Genomic DNA, 18,895 nt, shown 5'->3' on the forward strand with positions numbered 1-18,895 from the left:
TCCAGAAGGAGCACGACCCTGCTGACTCCTTGATTTTATCATAAGATAATAAATTTGTAATGTTTAAGCCACTGGGTTTGTAGTAATTTGTTACAGCAGCTGTGGGAAAATAATGTGTCTGGTTTGACCTTAAACGAGCTCCGATTTATAACAAATCACATGCACCTAATTACAGATTCCAAACATTTTTCTTTTTTCTCCTCAAATTTAAACTTCATTCCTCCTAATCTTATGTAATTCAGGTCTCCATGAACACTTTCTCCTCATTCTTTACACCATGTTGAAGGAACACTTAGCACGTTATCACGTTCCAAAAAGGCAGAGCCAATCAAACAGATTTTACTAGAGATTCCATATATCACAAAGCATTACTTAATGCAAATTCCCTTCAGATTTTTGTTGTTGTTGTTGTTTTTGTTTTGTTTTGTTTTTCTTCCTTCAGAAGGTCTTCAGTTGCCAGCCACCTCACCTCTGGTTCCTTCCCCGCCCCGTCCTTCCTGGCTCCCAAATCTCCCTGGTTTCTTTCCTCATCTTTCCCTCTCCTTCCTTCCCCCATAACCAGCACGTTCATATCACATCCACCTACTCTTAGCTGCTCAATGAACTAAACACTTCCATTGGATCTGCCCTCCTTGGAAGGCAAGAGGTGTGCAGAATAGAAGAAAAAATTATTGCAAATTGTATTTGCTGTTTATTTGTCTGCTCTATTCCCTCCCTCTCTGAAACTCTCACAAGCAAACTGAAGCTGTCCCGCATGAGCTTTCGTAACTTCTCCTCTCTCCTTCTGTTGTCACTCATTCTCCTCTTCAAACTTTCCTCCTTCCTCCTCCCCACTAACTCCTTCTCTCTCCCTGGGCCTTTCATTCTACCCCAGGCTATGCTCCAAGGATGACTCCTCCCCAGACTATCAATACTTTTCTCTTTGAACTGGGCTGGCAGCCAGGAGGGTGGGGCTCTCCTCTTCACTTCCTGGTTGGGTGACACTCCTGGAAAACCCGAGGTCCTATGACCTCTCTAAGCTCCACTTTTGTCCCCATAAAGTGGAGGCAATAAGAGTGGACAAATAAGCAGAGGAAATATGACCACATAGGAGCGTTCTGAGGCTTAAATAAAATAATTCTCATAAAGTTCTTAGCATAGCTGCTTATGTGTAGTATGTCTTCCCTGAAGGTTATGAGTTATTACTATTTCTATTAATGGACACTGCCCTGCACTTCATTATTTTTTAAATTAATTTTAGTTTTTATTTTAAGTTCTGGGGTACATGTGTGTTCCATTGCAGCACTATTCACAAGAGCAAAGACGTGGAATCAACCCAATTGCCCATCGATGATAGATTAGATAAAGAAAATGTGGTACATATGCAGCATAGAATACTACACAGGCATAAAAAGGAATGAGATCATATCCTTTGCAGGGACACGGATGGAGCTGGAAGCCATTATCCTCAGCAACCTAATGCAGGAACAGAAAACCAAATACCACATGTCCTCACTTGTAAGTGGGAGCTGAACAATGAGAGCTTCTTTTCCCCTTTTTCCCTGAACTCCTTCAAAAGCTAGGTGACTTGCAGCCTCTACTTCTTGGCAACCTCATTAACCCATTAAAGTTTGGCTCCTTTGTTTTCCGTTAAAGACTGCTCAGTTCCCTGTGCCCATTGGCCACTTCTTATCCTCCTTGCTGTCTCTATCAGGCACAATTTCCACACCCTCTCCTGACCTTCTATCTGCTTGTCCAGCCTCAGTGAGAAGTTCCATATGCCTCTCATTTGGGCAGAGGCAGCCAGAGTTGGAACGTACACATTGCTTAAAAGCATGTTTGTCTGAAAGTTCAAACTCCCAAAATGTCCTCCTCAATAGGTTTCTTTGCAGTTTTTTGAATATGCATATGAATATAACCACATTTTAAAAATCCATTCATCAGTTGATGGACATTTAGGTTCTTTCCAACTTCTGGCTATTATGAATAATGCTTCTCTGAATTTTTTTTTGTACAAGTTTTTGTGCGGACACTGTAAATTTTATGTAAGGGTTAGCTATTGTTTCTATCACTTTCTGTGTCCTTGGGAAAGTCACTTAAACTCTCTACACTTTAGTGTTTTCATTTTTTAAAATGAGGTTCCTGAGGATAATACTACAATCTACCTCCTATGACAGTTGTGACCATTAAATACATTTAGAGCTGATGTTAAAACACTCAGAACAGTGCTTGGCATATAGTAGACACCTAATAAACATTAAGAGTTATTATGAAGGATCCATTACATTTCAGGCATTTGTTGAATGCTCTCAGGTATATGACCCCAAAAACCTATGTAATGTTGCTATCCTCATTTTGCAGTTATAAAAACCAAGGTCAGAAGGGTTCAGTGACTGGCCTGTAAGCTAGAACTTGAACTTGAACTTCAGTTTCATGTTCTGACTCACCAAGCCACCTCCTTCCCTGGTGACTCAGCATAACCATATGTTACCACCACATCAAACACAAAGTCAAAGGCTCTCAGATGCTCTCCCCAGTGGTACCTTATTGACCATTTTTTGCTTTCTACTAGCTCCACTGTTAGATGCTTGTTCCAGCCTAACTCCCATTCTTGTGTGGAAATAAAGTCAACATAACCCATGTCTTCTAAATACACTCCTACGGGTGGGAAGTTCCAGGAGTGGGATGGGGAGAAACATTACTTCTTTAAGTTCTTCTCTAAGAAATGCAATCTAGAGTCAACCATGTCCTTCCCTCCTGTGTCCTTCCCTCCTACATCTTCCATCCCTAAAGAAAGGAACATGAAAGCGAAAGAGTAAGAGACATCATGTAGGAATACAGGTAAGAATCTTCTAGGATGCCAGGCAAGCAGAATGAAGACAGACTGCCCAGGTTTTAATCCTGTCTCTACCAATGACCACTGTGTGACCTTGGGAACAGTTCAGAACCTCTGAGTTGCAGTCTCCTCATTTTAAGATGAGGATAATAGTAATTGCTTCTTCTGGGGTCCATGGAGAGATGAGATGAGATAACACATGTTTAAGCATCAGCCTTGTGCTTGGCATGCAGTGAATGGTCCAGTAGCATTAGCGACCCAAAAACCATCCCATCATGAGGATCTGGGGCAGCAGCTGACAGTCTGTGCACTTGTAGCTTCTTAATCTGCCAGCTGCTGGTATCACTGCCTCTGACTGTGACACTGAATTACCCTTCATCTTCTGCCCTGTCACTTACTGGCTCCTGAGGAGATGACCCCAACAGGTAACTCCTTCCAGATTCAACCATGTCTACTACAGGAGACTTTTCCCCATTGTAATAACATGTTGATTATCCCTCCCACATAAATAGCATAGCTCTTTAACCCAAATCCCAGCAAGGCAGTTGGATAAATATTTAACCAAGGATCAGAGGCATGGGAGGCAACTCTGATGGTACAAAGAGCAGTTGGAAAATCTTTCTGTTTGAGGCCTAAAATCGCCAGTTTTCCTCTTCAGAAATGTTCGCATAAACACTTGTGTGCGATTGCATGCTATGCTTGAAAACAAGCCCGTCTAAAATGACCCAGGCCTCAGAGATTTTGTGTCATTGTGGCTTAAATCTTGCTCTTTGGTTACTAGCTGGGTGACCTGGGTCAGGTCACCTTACTTGTCTGTCTCTGTCTTCAAATGAGGGTCATGTAGCACCTGAGTCCAGGGCAATATTTCTCAACCTTGACAGTATTGACAATTTGGTGGGGAGGATTCTTTCTGTAAGGGCACTGTCCTGTGCATTATGGGGTGTTTAACAGCATATGTGTCCTTGACCCACTAGATAATAGTAGCACCCACCCCTAATTGTGACACATCTTCAGATATTTCCCGTGATCTTTGGGGTGCAAAATCACCCCCAGTTGAAAACCTCTGATCTTGGCTGCAGATTTAAATGCACCATGGGTTTTGAGTGCTTAGCACAGTTACTGGTATATAGGAAGTACCTGAGTAAAAGGGACCTCTCAGCTGAGAGATAGTAATGACAGTTGTCTGCCACATCAAACTGCTCTTTTTAGTATTATTATTTTTTATATTTTTACCTAGAATTAGAGAAGTGGGAAACAACTCTAATTGTACAAAGGGCCGTTGGAAAATTGTTCTGTTTGAGGCCCAAAACCTTTTTCGGGCCAATTTTCCTCCCAAAATCTCAGAGTAAACACCTGTGTATAATTGCATGCTATGCTTGAATAAGAAGAATTGAAAATAAACCCCTCTAAAACAGGTCTCCCTCTGTCGCCCAGGTTGGAGTGCAGTGGCACGACTGTAGCTCTCTATAACCTTGAACTCTTGGGCTCAAGCGATCCTCCCACTTCAGTCTCCTGAGTAGCTGGGAATACAGGCACATGCCATCACATCTGCTAATTTATTTTTGCCATGGGGTCTCACTTTGTTGCCTAGGATGGTCTTGAACTCCTGGCCTCAAACAATCCTCTTGTCTTGGCCTCCCAATGTATTGGGATCATAGGCATGAGCTACTGAGCCCATCCCAAGCTGTTTAAAATACTTCAGAATTACTTTATACCAAAGCAAGCAATCTTAGAGATTCTTACAAGTCTACAAATTAAAGGATCTAGTAGAGTTCACAGTTTCAGCCTTGAGTTCTGTCTCAGTCCAGACTGTGGGATCATTCCTGGACTTTTCCTTGCTGAGCCAGCTGCCTTTAAAGAATCATTTGGCAAGTCATTCAGCCAGTCCCCCAGCTGCTCAGTTGCAAGACGGGAAGCCTAGGCTGAGATTTTCTTCCCTGACACTCTGCAGGGCGATTGTGGGACAAGGGGGAAGGTGGGTAGAGCAAGACTGAATGAACCTCCTCATGCTGGGTTGTGTGAGAGATTTACATGCCTATAGTCAATTCATTCTAACATCCACAAAATGCAGATATTAATTAAGTTTCTAGATCAAGCACTCTGTAACCCAAATTTGTATAACTGGTAAGTGATAAAGTCAGGATATGAACCAGGGTCTGTTTTACTCCAAGTACTATGTGCTTTCTACTTTTCCAGGCTGTTAAGCGAGAACATGTCAGACAAGCAGGGGCATTAAAAAAAAAAAACAACCCTAACTCTGGTCTGTTTAAACGGTAATTAGGAAGTGTTGGCAATTTAGGGCTATCTCTTACTCCATTGCTTCTCAACACTGACATATGTGGGCATCACTTGGAGATCTTGCTAAAAGGCAGAATTTGACTGGGTTGGTCTGGGTGCAGCCTAAGATTCTGCATGTCTATAACTAGTTCCTGAGTGATGTTGGTGGTACTAATCCCCGGACCACATTTTCAAGCTTTAGCTGCATCAGAATCACCGGAGAGCTTCTAAATACACAATTGCTAGAAATCAAAACCTCAATAAGATAACATACCCCCTAAAATGGCCGTAATGAGAAACCACCATAATATAATATACACCCTAAGATGGCTATAATAAAAAAAACACACACAGAAGAAACACATGTTGGTGAGAATGTGGAGAAATGGGAACCCTCTTATACTACTGGTAGAAATATAAAATGGTTCAGCAGATGTGGAAAACATTTGGCAGTTCCTCAGTAAGTTAAACTTAGAATTACTGTGTGACCTAGCAATTCCACTCCTAGGTGTATATGTAAGAGATAGAAAACAGGTGTTCAAACAAAAACTCACTCGTACATAGACGGGCATAGCAACATTATTCACAATAGCCAAAGGTAGAAACAACTCAAGAATACATAAAGGGATCACTGGATAAATAAAATGTGGCATATCCATATAAAGGAATATTTTTCAGCTTTACAAAGAGTGAAGTACTGATACATGCTACAACATGAATGAACCTTGGAAACATGATGCTAAGTACACATAAGGCAGGGAGAGAAAGGGTCTCCACAATTCTTTTGTAAGCTTCAGAATGGTAACTTCAAGTCCCTTATTTTTAGCCCACTGTCAACAATACATCACAATGTAAAGGAAAGAAAATGACCACCAGAATAATCAACAAAGTGAATGCTGAATTTATTCCCCTGCCAGGTAAGGGAACACAGCCCAGGGAACAAATTGACTGAATAGTTCACAGAGGCATTCAGGGGAATAAGACTTAGAAGAGAGGGGATGATTTTTCGTGCCTACGCTAAGTAAGGATAGAAAGTGTGCAGTCTAGGTCTAGGAAGAGTGGAAAGAGTCCATAGTTCTGTACATTATTGGTTAAGGCAGGTCTTGTTGTTGACTAAGTATGTTAGTCTGCTCAGACTGCCACAATAAAATATCACATATCGTGTGCCCTAAACAACACAAATTTATTTTCTCACAGTTATGCAGTTTAGAAGTCCCAGATCAACATGCCAGCATGGTTGGTATTCTGGTGAGGGCTCTCTTCCTGGTTTACAGTCAACTACCTTCTTGCTGTGTCCTCACATAGCCCTTCCTTGGTGCATGTTCAAGGAGAGAGTGTGAGGTGTCTGGTGTCTCTTCTTATAAGGACACTAATTCTGTTGGATCAGGGGCCTCATCTTTCTGATCTCATTTAACTTTACTTTTTTAGAGTCCTCATTTCCAAATACAGCTATCCTGAGGATTAGGGCTTTGAGATAGGAATTTTTGGAAAACAGAAACATTAAGTCCATAACAAGGGGTGTTCTCTTAAGTTACCTAATATTAGGTTATTCAAAGTGTCTGAGTAATGCAAGAGGAATAAGTTACATAGATCTGCTATACAACATTGTGCCAATAGTTAACAATGCTGTATAGCACACTTAAAAAATCTGTTAAAAAAGTATAATTCATATTAAGTGTTTTTACCTTGATAAAATTAAAAGTTAAATTAAAAAATTAGAGGCTCTAACTGGACAGACAATGAAGGGGTACATAAGGTCAAAAAGCCTTAAGATACAGTGGCTCTTAATCAGCAACTTTGGACACCTATATTTATCTCATCTTACGTCATCTTAAACGTTAACGGCAGGATTGGATCTATGAGGTTGAACCATACAATACTGCCATTTCATAGGTAAGACATGGTCTAATATTGGCAGTTCTTGCAGGGTTCAAATTAATGTAAAAGACAAACGAGTCTTAAATGCTTGATTCAAAACATGCTTTTTGTTTAGATTGTCAATGTGGTATATGATCTACTCTCAATAAACTTCATATGTCATGTCTTAGTCTGTTTTGTGTTGCTATAACAGAATACTGCAGACTGGGTAATTTATAATGAACAGAAATTGATTGGCTCTTGGTTCTAGAGGCTGGAAAGTCCAAGATCAAAGGCGTGGCATCTTGTGAGGGTCTTCTTGCTGTGTTGTTCCACAGCAGAAGGTGGAAGGGCAAGAGAGAGTGAGAAAGAGAGTGAAAGGGGGCCAAACTCCCCTTTTTATGATGAACCCACTCTCAAGATAATGGCATTAATCCATTCACCCCATCCTCCAGGTCTAATCACCTCTTGGTACACCCCACCTCCTAACACTGTTGCATCGGGGATTGTTTCAACATACGCTTTTGGAGGGACACATTCAAACCATAGCACTTACCCATAAGGCAGTGCATTATCACGAAAGCTCATGTGCACAAATATGTGACAAAACCCTAATGTTCAAGATTTAATATTCAAAAGATTACTTGAATAGGTATTAAGTGCAGATTCTGATTCAGTGGGTCCAGGGTGGCTCTTAGTAATCTACATAATAAACAACGGCTGCTGGAGATTCTGAAGCAGGTGCACTTATTACTCTAAGAAACCGTGAACATATGGAGGCGTTTGGGCTATTGAGATATTATTTTGAAAAGCCTGAGTAGCACTAATAGTAGGAAGCCCTTATATGGAGCTACTTTGTGCCAGGCACTATTCTAATATATTATTAATTTAACTTTCACAACGATCCTATGATGCATGTACTATCATTATTAATTTACAGATAAAAAGGCAAAGACCAAATATAAAGTGACTATCCTGATAACAGGTGGCTAATCAATGGTAGAGCTAGGATTTGAATGCAGTCAGTGTTGGCTCCTCTGCTAACCTGTTTGTCTTCTATCTGACCAACCTTCAACATCTATAAAGGTCATGGAGAAGTGAGAACTCTGGCTAACCCCACGAACTGGGATTGCCACACAGCTCACACTGTGATTTTGAACAAGTTGCTGTAACGTCTTTGGCCTCCCTTATTAGTAATAGAAAGGAGTTGGATTTCAAACACTAAGATTTCATGAAACTATAAATCACTTACATAAAAATCCACTGGCCATCTGCGGCAAGATTAACCAGTTTAATGAGAGCCTGCTTGATGCCAGACATTGTGTTAAAATTATATCAGTTAAGCCTTGGGACCTTTTGTTTTCAGTGACAGGGCCAAACCCCAAGTTAGCTTAAACCAAAAATGGAAGAGGAATTTACTAGCTCTTCAATTGTCTGAGAGATAATAAATTACTAGCTCACCAATTGTCTGAGAGAAAGAATAAATAAGCTCACTGGTGTCTCTTCTTAAAAGGGCACTAATCCCTCTCATCATGAGGGCTCCACCCTCAGGACTTAATTACCTTCCAAAGGCCCCATCTCCAAATACCATCACACTAGGGATTAGGGCTTCAAAATATGAATTTTGATGGGGGTGGGCACAATGTTCATAGCACCCCCACCCTTCAGGTAAACACTGATCTGTTTCACTAGAGATTAATTTGCATTTGTTGAACTTTACATGAAGGGAATTATACCAAAGAGTACATACCCTTTTCTATTTGGCTCTCTCACTGCCCATAATTGTTTTGAGACATCCATGTTGTTACATGTATCAAGTTCTTTCCCTTTTATGGCTGAGTTGTGTTCCATCATATGGCTGGACCACAGTTTGCTTATCCATTCACCCAGTGGATGCTTCTTTGACTTGGGAAATCTTTGCCAAGACTGGGAGCCCTGTTGTTATGGGTCTAGTCTTCCTATGAGACTTCATGAGGCACTGTGAGCCCTACTGTCTTTGCTCCTTCGTAACGTCAGTGTCTTCCTGCTGAAGACCACCAGGAATGCACCTCAATTCATATTCTATGGCTGCTGTCACAAATCACCACAAACGGAGTGGCTTAAAACATCAGAAATTTTTTCTTTCGTAGTTCTGGAGGCCAGATGTCTAAACCAAGTGTTAGCAGGGCTGTGCTCCTTCTCGAGGCTCTGGGAAAGAATCTGTCCTTGCCTCTTTCAGCTACTGGTGGCCCTAGGTGTGCCTTGGCTTGGGAGACATAACCCCAATCTCTGCTTCCATCTTCATGTGGCCTTCTCCCTTGTGCCTTCTCTTTTTCTGTCTCTGATAAGGACACCCATCATTAATTAGATTTAGGGCCCATCCTAATCCGGGATGGTCTTTCCTAGAGATCCTTGCCTCAGTGACATCTGCAGAGACTCTTATTCCAAGTAGATCACTCCCTTTCTTGGCTTCCTTCGATCTTGCCTTCCATTACTTCCTTACAGCTGGTCCAGTGACAAACTCAGTTTAAGACTCAATCTCACCAGCTTCTAAGATAATATGATTTAGGTGGGATACAGAGCATCTGCTCTAGCCCTAGAATAAGTCCTTTCTCACACCCTCTTACAGAGATGCCCCACCATTCCCCAGGATGTATGGTATTCCTCGTTGCAACAAGTATTGAGCCCAATCTGTTCGATTATAGGTGCTGTAGTGGGTTGAATAGTGGACCCCCCTCCCCACAAAAAGATATGTTTACCAGGAACCTCAGAAGGTATGTTGGTCAGGCTAGAAGATCAGGGCCTGGTTGGTAGGTGCTCTTCATCTTACCTAAATTACATTTTTTTTTTTTTTTTTGAGACGGAGTTTCACTCTTTCGCAAGACTAGAGTGCAGTGGCGTGATCCCAGCTCACTGCAACCTCTGCCCCCTGGGGTCCAAGCGATTCTTATGTCTCAGCCTCATGAGTAGCTGGGATTACAGGCATGCGCCACCACGCCTGGCTAATTTTTGTGTTTTTAGTAGAGACGGAGCTTCACCATGTTGGCCGGGTTGGTCTGAAACTCCTGACCTCAGGTGATCCGCCCACCTTGGCTTCCCACAGTGTTGGGATTACAGGCGTGAGCCACCGTGGCCAGCTCTAAATTACATTTTGCTTAGGAGTTGGACAAGATTGAGCCTTCAACTTGGTTTGTCATCATACCAGCTGCAATAGGGGAGCCAAGGAAGGCAGAAGCAAATGAAGCCACACTGTGGGAATGAGCAAGAACATTGCTCACCTGGGCTCAGGGGGCCTTGCCTGCCTTTGTCTGCCCAAGTCACTGATACCAGTTCCTGCATACAGTAGACACTGATTAAATATTTATTGGATGAAAAAATGAACATTTCTAACTTTACTTCTTTCTCTCCTATTATTCCCATAGGAGGGGCCCCAATGGCAAGGATGGCATCTTATGGCTCATCAAAGGCAGCTGTGACCATGTTCTCATCAGTTATGAGAATGGAGCTTTCCAAGTGGGGAATTAAGGTTGTTTCCATCCAACCTGGAGGCTTCCGAACAAGTAGGTTTCTGAGCCCAAGAACCTGTGATGTTCATCCTGGAAGGAACCCCGAAGGTCCTCTTGGTCTGACAGAGCACACGTTGAACCCCTCAGTGTTGTCAAAGATGAGCACAGCCAGAGATCAGTTAAAGTGGTGAAAACAGGTTTGATGCAGTAACTGCTAACAGTAGGGGAAAGAGCTAAGCTCCTTTCTGATTTGTGCAAAGGTGTTTTAAACATTTTAAAAGGAGAATGAGGAAGAGGGGAAAGCATGGCTCAGTAAGTCAGATTAGTGAAAAAGTACAAGGGTCCATCAGTGTCCATGCAGAGGGGCCAGCTGTGTCTGCCAGCTGGCAATTAAAGAAGTCCAGATTCTGTCTTCCCACAGAGACAGAGAAACAGAGGTCTGATCCTTCTTGATGATTGAATTCCAAAGGAATGGCTCTCAGATCCTGGAGAGAAATGCTTCTGCATTGCAAGAGCTATATATTTACAATTTAAAGTTCTTTTTTAGTAAGTATTTCAGGAAAGGGAAGTCAGGGACCTCTCAGGGATATGTTGGCTAGAATAAATAGTAAAATTTTCTGGCAAGGTTGAGACTTCTTAGGCAGGCATTTTAGGGAGGGGCTGGTGTCATCCAAGGGACAGGGCCTTATGCTGCTAGAAACTGTGCTGGAGTTTGGTTAAGTCTCTTAGTGCGGGGGGTTGGGAAGGGGTTGTCATGCATCCAGAGTTCTCCAGCTCTCCAGAGTCCACCTAGCAGGGCTTGGGTTGCATGGGCCTCTTCTAAGTGCCATGCTCTCCATGTATGGCTTCACCCCTGCTTCCTTTCACAAAGGAATTGCGTTGGCTCATAAGTCATCAGCAAGCAGAGGCCACACTGGGTTAGAACCCTGGTCCCCTGGTGCCTGCTCTGAGTGGGACCTTTCTAGGACACACACTCCCTCCCTCGATGGTAGAGTTGCATTTGGTCTGTGGGAACGCAGCTTAAAAACGGTCCCTAACTGACTCTCACCAATTTTGATTATTTTCATTGCCCCACCCAAACCTGTTTAGCAATATATAATCCATTAGTTTCATACCAGATTTCTTTATTTAGCTTGAGAGCTTATTTTCATCTAAAAGTTTGAGCAGATACTCAGAGTAATATTTATTAGTCTTTTGTTGCCATTGGCCGAGAAGGTTTCCTTCCCCAGCTTCTTTATATTTCAGAAACAATATTTTTCTCCTTCCCTCTGAAGAATATGACCCACCTCCCCTCCACCCCAAGAGGAGATGGCCATTCTCTCTACTCCCCTCCCTGCATATCTGAGCTCTGGGAAGAGGCAGCCTATCCCAAGGCTCAGTCTTCAGTTCTGGGCCATCAAACATTTAATCGATGATTCAAGTGAAGATGTAAAAAGTATGTCTAATAAAAGACCACAGACTGGGAGGTATTGCTAAACGCACTAAAGAACAAACTCTAAAGGTTTGAATGTTATCCCAAATGCAAAAGATAAAATCTATACAGAAACATTGAAATTTTGGCTTGAAACACTTCATAGCTGAGAACCTCCTAAGGTTGTGGAGGGGGAGCAAGACTCAGAGAAAGGGACAGAGACCCAGAGAAAGGGGTATGGGTCACCATGATGACAGGCAGGACTAGGGCGATAGAAATGCAGAGAAGATGAAGTCTTGAGAGGGGTTTCCAACTTGAGGACTCCTTGGGCAGGAGGATTGAGGGTTTAGTGACACAGCCCAAAGAGAATTCCAACACACAGATGTAAAATTCCATTTAGACCAGAGAGCAATCCTGCAGTTAGGTTATGATTTTGGAGATTCAGTATAATTGCTAAGCATAATAGTTCTGGAGAGCTGTTCTCATCCACTTACCATACATTCTTTACTGATGTTGATCTTATTTTTTAAAATCGAGAAATATATAAACAGAAAAAAGCATTATACGCACATGGTTCAACAAATTATTATAAACACTCTTGTACTTAACACCCAGATCAAAAAATAAAACATTACCAACACCCAGAAGCCCCTGTATGATCCTCTACCATCACAGCGCTTTCCAACCTCCCAATAGGTAATCACCTCTTACTTCTTGTAATGATCATTTATTTGCTTTTCTTTGTAGAGTTACATCCAGCCCAAATAATAGCATTTGACTTTAACTGCTTTTGCACTTTGAATGGAATCAATATATATGTATCCTTTGTGTCTGGCTTCTTTCACTCAATATTCTGATTTGACAATTTATCTGCACTGTGTGTAGCTGTAGTCCACTCATTTCATTGCCGTGCAGTATTCTATGAATATGCCACGATTTTCTACTGTTGATGGGATGTTTGAGTTCCTTCTAGTTTGAACAAGTATGAACAATGCAGCTATGAACTTTCTGGTACACGTACTTCCGTTTTTTGTGTGCTTGAATTTTCCTATGACATATGCTACAGAGTGAAACTGTTACCAAAAAGTGCTCCTGATCCAGATCCCAAGAGAGGGTTTTTGGATCTTGTGTGAGAAAGAATTTGGGGTGAGTCCGTAGAGTAAAGTGAAAGCAAGTTTATTAAGAAAGTAAAGGAATAAAAGAATGCCTACTTCTTAGGCAGAGCAGCAGCATGGACTGCTTGACTGAGTATACTTAGAGTTACTTCTTGATTATATTCTAGACAAGAGGTGGATTATTCATGAGTTTTCTGGGAAAGTGGGAGGGATGGCCCGGAACTGTGGGTTCCTCCCCCTTTTAGACCATATGGAGTAACTTCTGGACATTGCCATGGCATTTATAAACTGTCATGGTGCTGGTGGGAGTGTCTTTTAGCATGCTAATGCATTGTAAGCAGCATATAATGAGCAGTGAGGATGACCAGAGGTCACCGTTGTTGGCATCTTGATTTTGGTGGGTTTTGGCTGGCTGCTTTACCACATCCTGTTTTATCAGCAGTTATTATGACTTGTATCTTGTAATACCAATCCTGCCAACCTCCTATCTAATCCTGTGATTAAGAATGCTTAACCTCCAGGGAATGCAGCCCAGCAGGTCTCATTCTCATTTTACCCAGCCCCTATTCAAGATGGAGTTACTCTGGTTCAAATGCCTCTGAAAGAATGACTAGATCATAGAGTTTTCCTGTCTTCAGCTTTACTGAATCACACCAACCTGTTTTCTAAAATATTGCTCAAATTTATACCTCTACCCTTTCTATGTATACTCCAATCACCACAACTCTGAGGAGCAGGTTTCATTGACATTATTCTCCAGGTGATGATGCTGAGCTGGGGTGGATAACATGCCCTTGGGTGGGGATCTCGTACCCCACGTACACCGTGATGGTGGAAAATTTGAGATCAGATCCTGAGATGCAGTGCCTGGGTTCTTCCTTTTATATCAGGCTGCCCCCAGTTTAAAGCTATTTGATGAGATCTCTGAAGGCAAGAAGCCCAAGAGCAGAAGGCCGAGAACTCATGTTTGGAGAATGACATTTTGTACTTATATTTATTTGAAGGTGGGGCAAGAAAAGGAATCTTTAGGGACACAGACAAGGAGCTTCTGAAGACATTCTAAGAGACATTCCAGATTTTTCTGGTGCCCTGAAATAAAGATAGCTAAATCATACTGCATGCTAGATTAGCAGATTTTAAGTGCTTTATGTGCATTATCTCCCTTAATCTTCACCTGTGAAGTAGGCATCATAATAGCCCCATCTTGCAGTGGGAAAATGGAGGCTCAGAGAAGTTAAGGAAGTTCCAAAGCCATAGAGCTGATAGGAAGCAGAGATGGGATTTTGATACAGGTCATATCAATAACTTCACTGTGTGCAGCACCAAAGTGGCATGGGATGGATGGGTAGGGAGAGTTTGTCAAAAGTGGGAGATGATGATGAACTGATGGCAAAAGGCTGATGGCTTTGTCACTCACAAAGACAGCTTTGGGGACTCTGGACAGGATACCCACAAGAGTGGCCAGAAATTCCATGAGGTGTTTAAAGAAGAAGGAGGTGGAAAGGAAAAGGAACCCCCAGCCTACGAAGAGAGGGACAGGGGAGAGATAGGAGGAAGAATAGTAGCTCACGAAAACATGTTTTTCAGGACCTAGAAACCTCCAGAGTAATTGTCATGATAATCATTTCTTTAAGCACGGTGTGTGCCTTCCTGAAAAGAAAGGAGCAATTGAAACTCCGTTTGCATTTCCATAAGTATAATTGGATTTCACTGGCCTACATTTCCAAGTGAGCACCCCTCCTTCTCCGCAGTCCTGATATCCAGGAGTCACCCAAGCTAGCAAGGGCTCATCCCCACAGCTATCTGAACAACCAAGCACTTTGCAGGAGGGAGCGTGGGAGACTGCAAGCTTTTTGGAAAGTAATCTGGCAGTAGCTATTAAAATTCAAAATTAGTGTGCCTTTGACCAGGCTGTACTTTGAGGACTCTTGCCTACAGAAATAAAGCCATAGTAAAAACGAATAGGTTGTGAAAGTCGATTTACTGCGGCAGTGCCTGCAATGCTGAAACCTATAGGAAAAACTGGAAGGTCACTGGATAGGGAAGTGGTTGGCTAAAAGCTGTTCAATGGGAAATTCTGTTGCTCTGGTTTAATCCATAGACGGTGACAAGAAGGGAGGTCTGTGATTTATTACTAAGCCAAAACAAATTCATGGAAAATATAAATACCATAGTATGATCCTTTTTGTTTTTGTTATTTCCTGGTAAAAAAAATTAAACCAAATTCTTCTGTGTATGCATGCTTGTATGAACAAGGAAGGAATGTAGAAGGGCACACAAAACTGTTAGTTACCTTAGAGGAGAGTAATTTAAAAAATATGCACATCTCCTTATTATTCACTTTATATAATGAGGAGGCAGAGCTGCTACATTTTAAAGTAAATAAATTATTTAATTTTATATAATAAGCAGGTATTGTCTTTACTTTTAAAATATATTTATACTTAATTGTATGTAATTTGTATGTTAAAATTTATGTGTGAATTATATTAAAATTACACTTCATATATTTTTAAAAACATAAATGAAAAGTATATCTATTAAACAGATTAAATATTTAAAATCCTGTATTTATTTATTTATTTATTTTTTGAGATGGAGTCTCACTCTCTCATCCAAGGCTGGAGCGCAGTGGTGCGATCTCAGCTCACTGTAACCTCTGCCTCCTGGGTTCAAGCAATTCTCCCTGCTTCAGCCTCCCAAGTAGCTGGGATTCCAGGCACCCACCATAATGTCCAGCTAATTTTTGTATTTTTTAGTAGAGACAGGGTTTCACAATGTTGGCTAGGCTGGTCTTGAACTCCTGAGCTCAGGTGATCCACCTACCTGGGCCTCCCAAAGTGCTGGGATTGCAGGCATGAGCCACTGTGCCCAGCCTAAAATCCTACATTTAATTGGTAGGCATTACTTCTATATCTTGAAAAATTATACGTGTGTATGCTTATATGAGTGTATATATACTATATTATATACAGTATATATTATATTGTAGACATTACATGATATATTATATATGTAATAGTCACCAAAAGACGAGTGTCTGTGGCAGCAGCATTTGTAAAGGCCCAGTTGAAAATAAGCACAGTGCCCATCACAGTATAGTGGATAAATAATTCATAGCATTTTTATGCAACGTAATACTATGCTGAAAGGAGAATCAACACACAGTGCATGGATGAATGTCACAAATATACTGTTGAATAAAGAAGCTGATGCTAAACAATGAGTGCTATTCATATGATTCCATTTATATAAATGTTCAAAACCAGCCAAGATGAATCTGTCCTATTAATCAGGAAAATGGTTACTGAGAAGTGGGCTGAAAGGAGAGACTTTCAAGGCTGGTCTTGTTCTGTTTTGTTTTTCTTTTTTTTTTTTTCTCCCTTTTTCTTTTCTTAAAATTGGAGTGTTGCTCTGTTGCCCAGGCTAGAGTGCAGTGGTGCAGTCATATAATAGCTCACGGCATCCTCCAACTCGTAGGCTCGAGGGGTCCTCCCGCTTCAGTCTCCCGAATAGCTGGGACTAGAGATAAGCACCATTGTGCCCAGCTAAATTTCTGTGTATATGTCTATGTCTATGTCTATGTATATGTGTGTGTGTGTGTGTATATATATAAATATATACATATATTTCAGGTGTGAGCCACCACGCCCAGCCTGCAAATGCCTTTTAAAATGTGTGCTTTATAATGGCATTTATTATCATTTCTAAACCTACATACAGAAAAGTGCAGACGTAACTGGATTTTTCCAAACTGATAGCCCATGTGACCAGCAAACAGATCAAGAACAAAACAGGGCTGGGCACAGTGGCTCATACCTGTAATCTCAGCACTTTGGGAGGCCCAGGAAGGGGAATCGCTTGAGCCTAGGAGTTCAAGATCAGCCTGGGCAACATAGCGAGAGCCCGTCTCTAAAATATATATATATATACACACACACATATATATATATCTAAAATATATATAGGTATATATATATCTAAAATATATATAGGTATATATATATCTAAAATATATATAGGTATATATATATCTAAAATATATATAGGTACATATATATCTAAAATATATATGTGTACATATATATCTAAAATATATATGTGTATATATATCTCTAAAATATATATGTGTATATATATCTCTAAAATATATATGTGTATATATATCTCTAAAATATATATGTGTATATATATATCTAAAATATATATGTGTATATATATACACACAAACATATATATGAATATATATACATGTATATATACACACACACACACACACATATATATATTTTAGAGATGGGATCTCGCTGTGTTGCCCAGGCTGATCTTGAACTCCTAGGCTCAAGCGATTCCCCTTCCTGGGCCTCCCAAAGTGCTGAGATTACAGGTATGAGCCACTTTGCCCAGCCCTGTTTTGCTCTTGATCTGTTTGCTGGTCACATGGGCTATCAGTTTGGAAAAATCCAATTACGTCTGCACTTTTCTGTATGTAGGTTTAGAAATGATAATAAATGCCATTATAAAGCACACATTTTAAAAGGCATTTGCAGGCCGGGCGTGGTGGCTCACACCTGAAATCCTAGAACTTTGGGAGGCCGAGGTGGGTGGATCACTTGAGGTGAGGAGTTCAAGACCAGCCTGGCCAACATGGCAAAACCCCATGTCTACTAAAAATACAAAAATTAGCCAGGCATGTTGGTGATGCCTGTAATCCCAGCTACTCGGGAGGCTGAGGCAAGAGAATCACTTCAACTCTGGAGGCAGAGGTTGCAGTGAGCTGAGATCATACCACTGCACTTCAGCCTGAGAGACAGAGAAAGACTCTGTCTCACAAAAATAAATAAATAAATAAATAAATAAATAAATAAATGAATAAATAAATAAAAGGCATTTGCAAAGGCCCATCCTTCCCAACGGAGACAAGCGCCTGCTCCCTGACTTCCTTGGCCTTCCCAGGATCTGACTCTTCCCTTTCCTTTCGCCCCAGATATCGCAGGCACGAGTGACAAGTGGGAAAAGCTGGAGAAGGACATTCTGGACCACCTCCCTGCTGAGGTGCAGGAAGACTACGGCCAGGACTACATCTTAGCGCAGCGGAATTTCCTCCTATTGATCAACTCGGCAGCCAGCACGGACTTCTCTCCGGTGCTGCGGGACATCCAGCATGCTATCTCGGCAAAGAGCCCTTTTGCCTATTACACGCCAGGGAAAGCCGCTTACTTGTGGCTCTGCCTTGCTCACTATTTGCCTATTGGCATATATGATTACTTTGCTAAAAGAAATTTTCGCCAAGACAAGCCCATGCCCAGAGCTCTAAGCATGCCTAACTATAAGAAAAAGGCCACCTAGGCAATGGAAGACCTCAAAGAAGTAGGAATGTCATAGTCTTGAAATGAAAGGGAAACTGGGTTTCTCATTAAAGTTGTTTCCCACTCTGTATCCTCTGTGAAATTCATTGATTGAATAGTACTTTGTAGTGAGAAGGCTGGAGAGTAGCAACAGCCTCATGGAGAATGTTAATTGAGTTCCTACTATGCAGCAGGTACATTACAGATATTCTTTCATCTAGTTCTCATCAGAGAATTGAGGTGGGTATCTTTGCCCCTACTTAATATAATCAGAGAGATTTCTTGTCACACGCTAGCAAAAGGCAGGGCCAGAATTCAAATCCTGGGTTGGACTCCACCGCCTGCCAAGAGAAGAGGAAGAAAAAGAGAGAGACAAGGAGAAAGAGAGAGGGAAGGAAAGGAGGAGGCAGAAATGGCAAGGGCAACAGTCCAATGGATCCTGCAAGTCTGCCTCACTGTGCACTGATATTCTGTAACTACTACACCCAAGGTATTGGATTCATGGTAAATCATCAGGGCTTCGTTCTCTTCCTTCCTCTTTTTTTTTCTCTACCAGGAGCTCTGGAGACAATAGGATAAGGTGTCCT

General features: G+C 41.5%; 1 protein-coding gene across 1 annotated transcript in view; it reads left to right on the top strand.

Annotated features, from left to right (window-relative positions):
* HSD17B2 (hydroxysteroid 17-beta dehydrogenase 2) overlaps positions 1-18,399 on the top strand; it is a 63,336-nt gene extending 44,937 nt beyond the window's left edge. The window contains exons 4-5 of the mRNA XM_054455189.2: positions 10,351-10,488; positions 17,948-18,399. Of these exons, the coding sequence (XP_054311164.1) occupies positions 10,351-10,488; positions 17,948-18,309 (500 nt within the window). The 3' untranslated portion in view covers positions 18,310-18,399. The remainder of the gene's footprint in view (positions 1-10,350; positions 10,489-17,947) is intronic.
* The last annotated feature ends 496 nt before the right edge of the window (positions 18,400-18,895 follow it).

This window comes from Pongo pygmaeus, chromosome 18 (assembly GCF_028885625.2).
Source record: "Pongo pygmaeus isolate AG05252 chromosome 18, NHGRI_mPonPyg2-v2.0_pri, whole genome shotgun sequence".
NCBI classification, from domain to species: domain Eukaryota; kingdom Metazoa; phylum Chordata; class Mammalia; order Primates; family Hominidae; genus Pongo; species Pongo pygmaeus.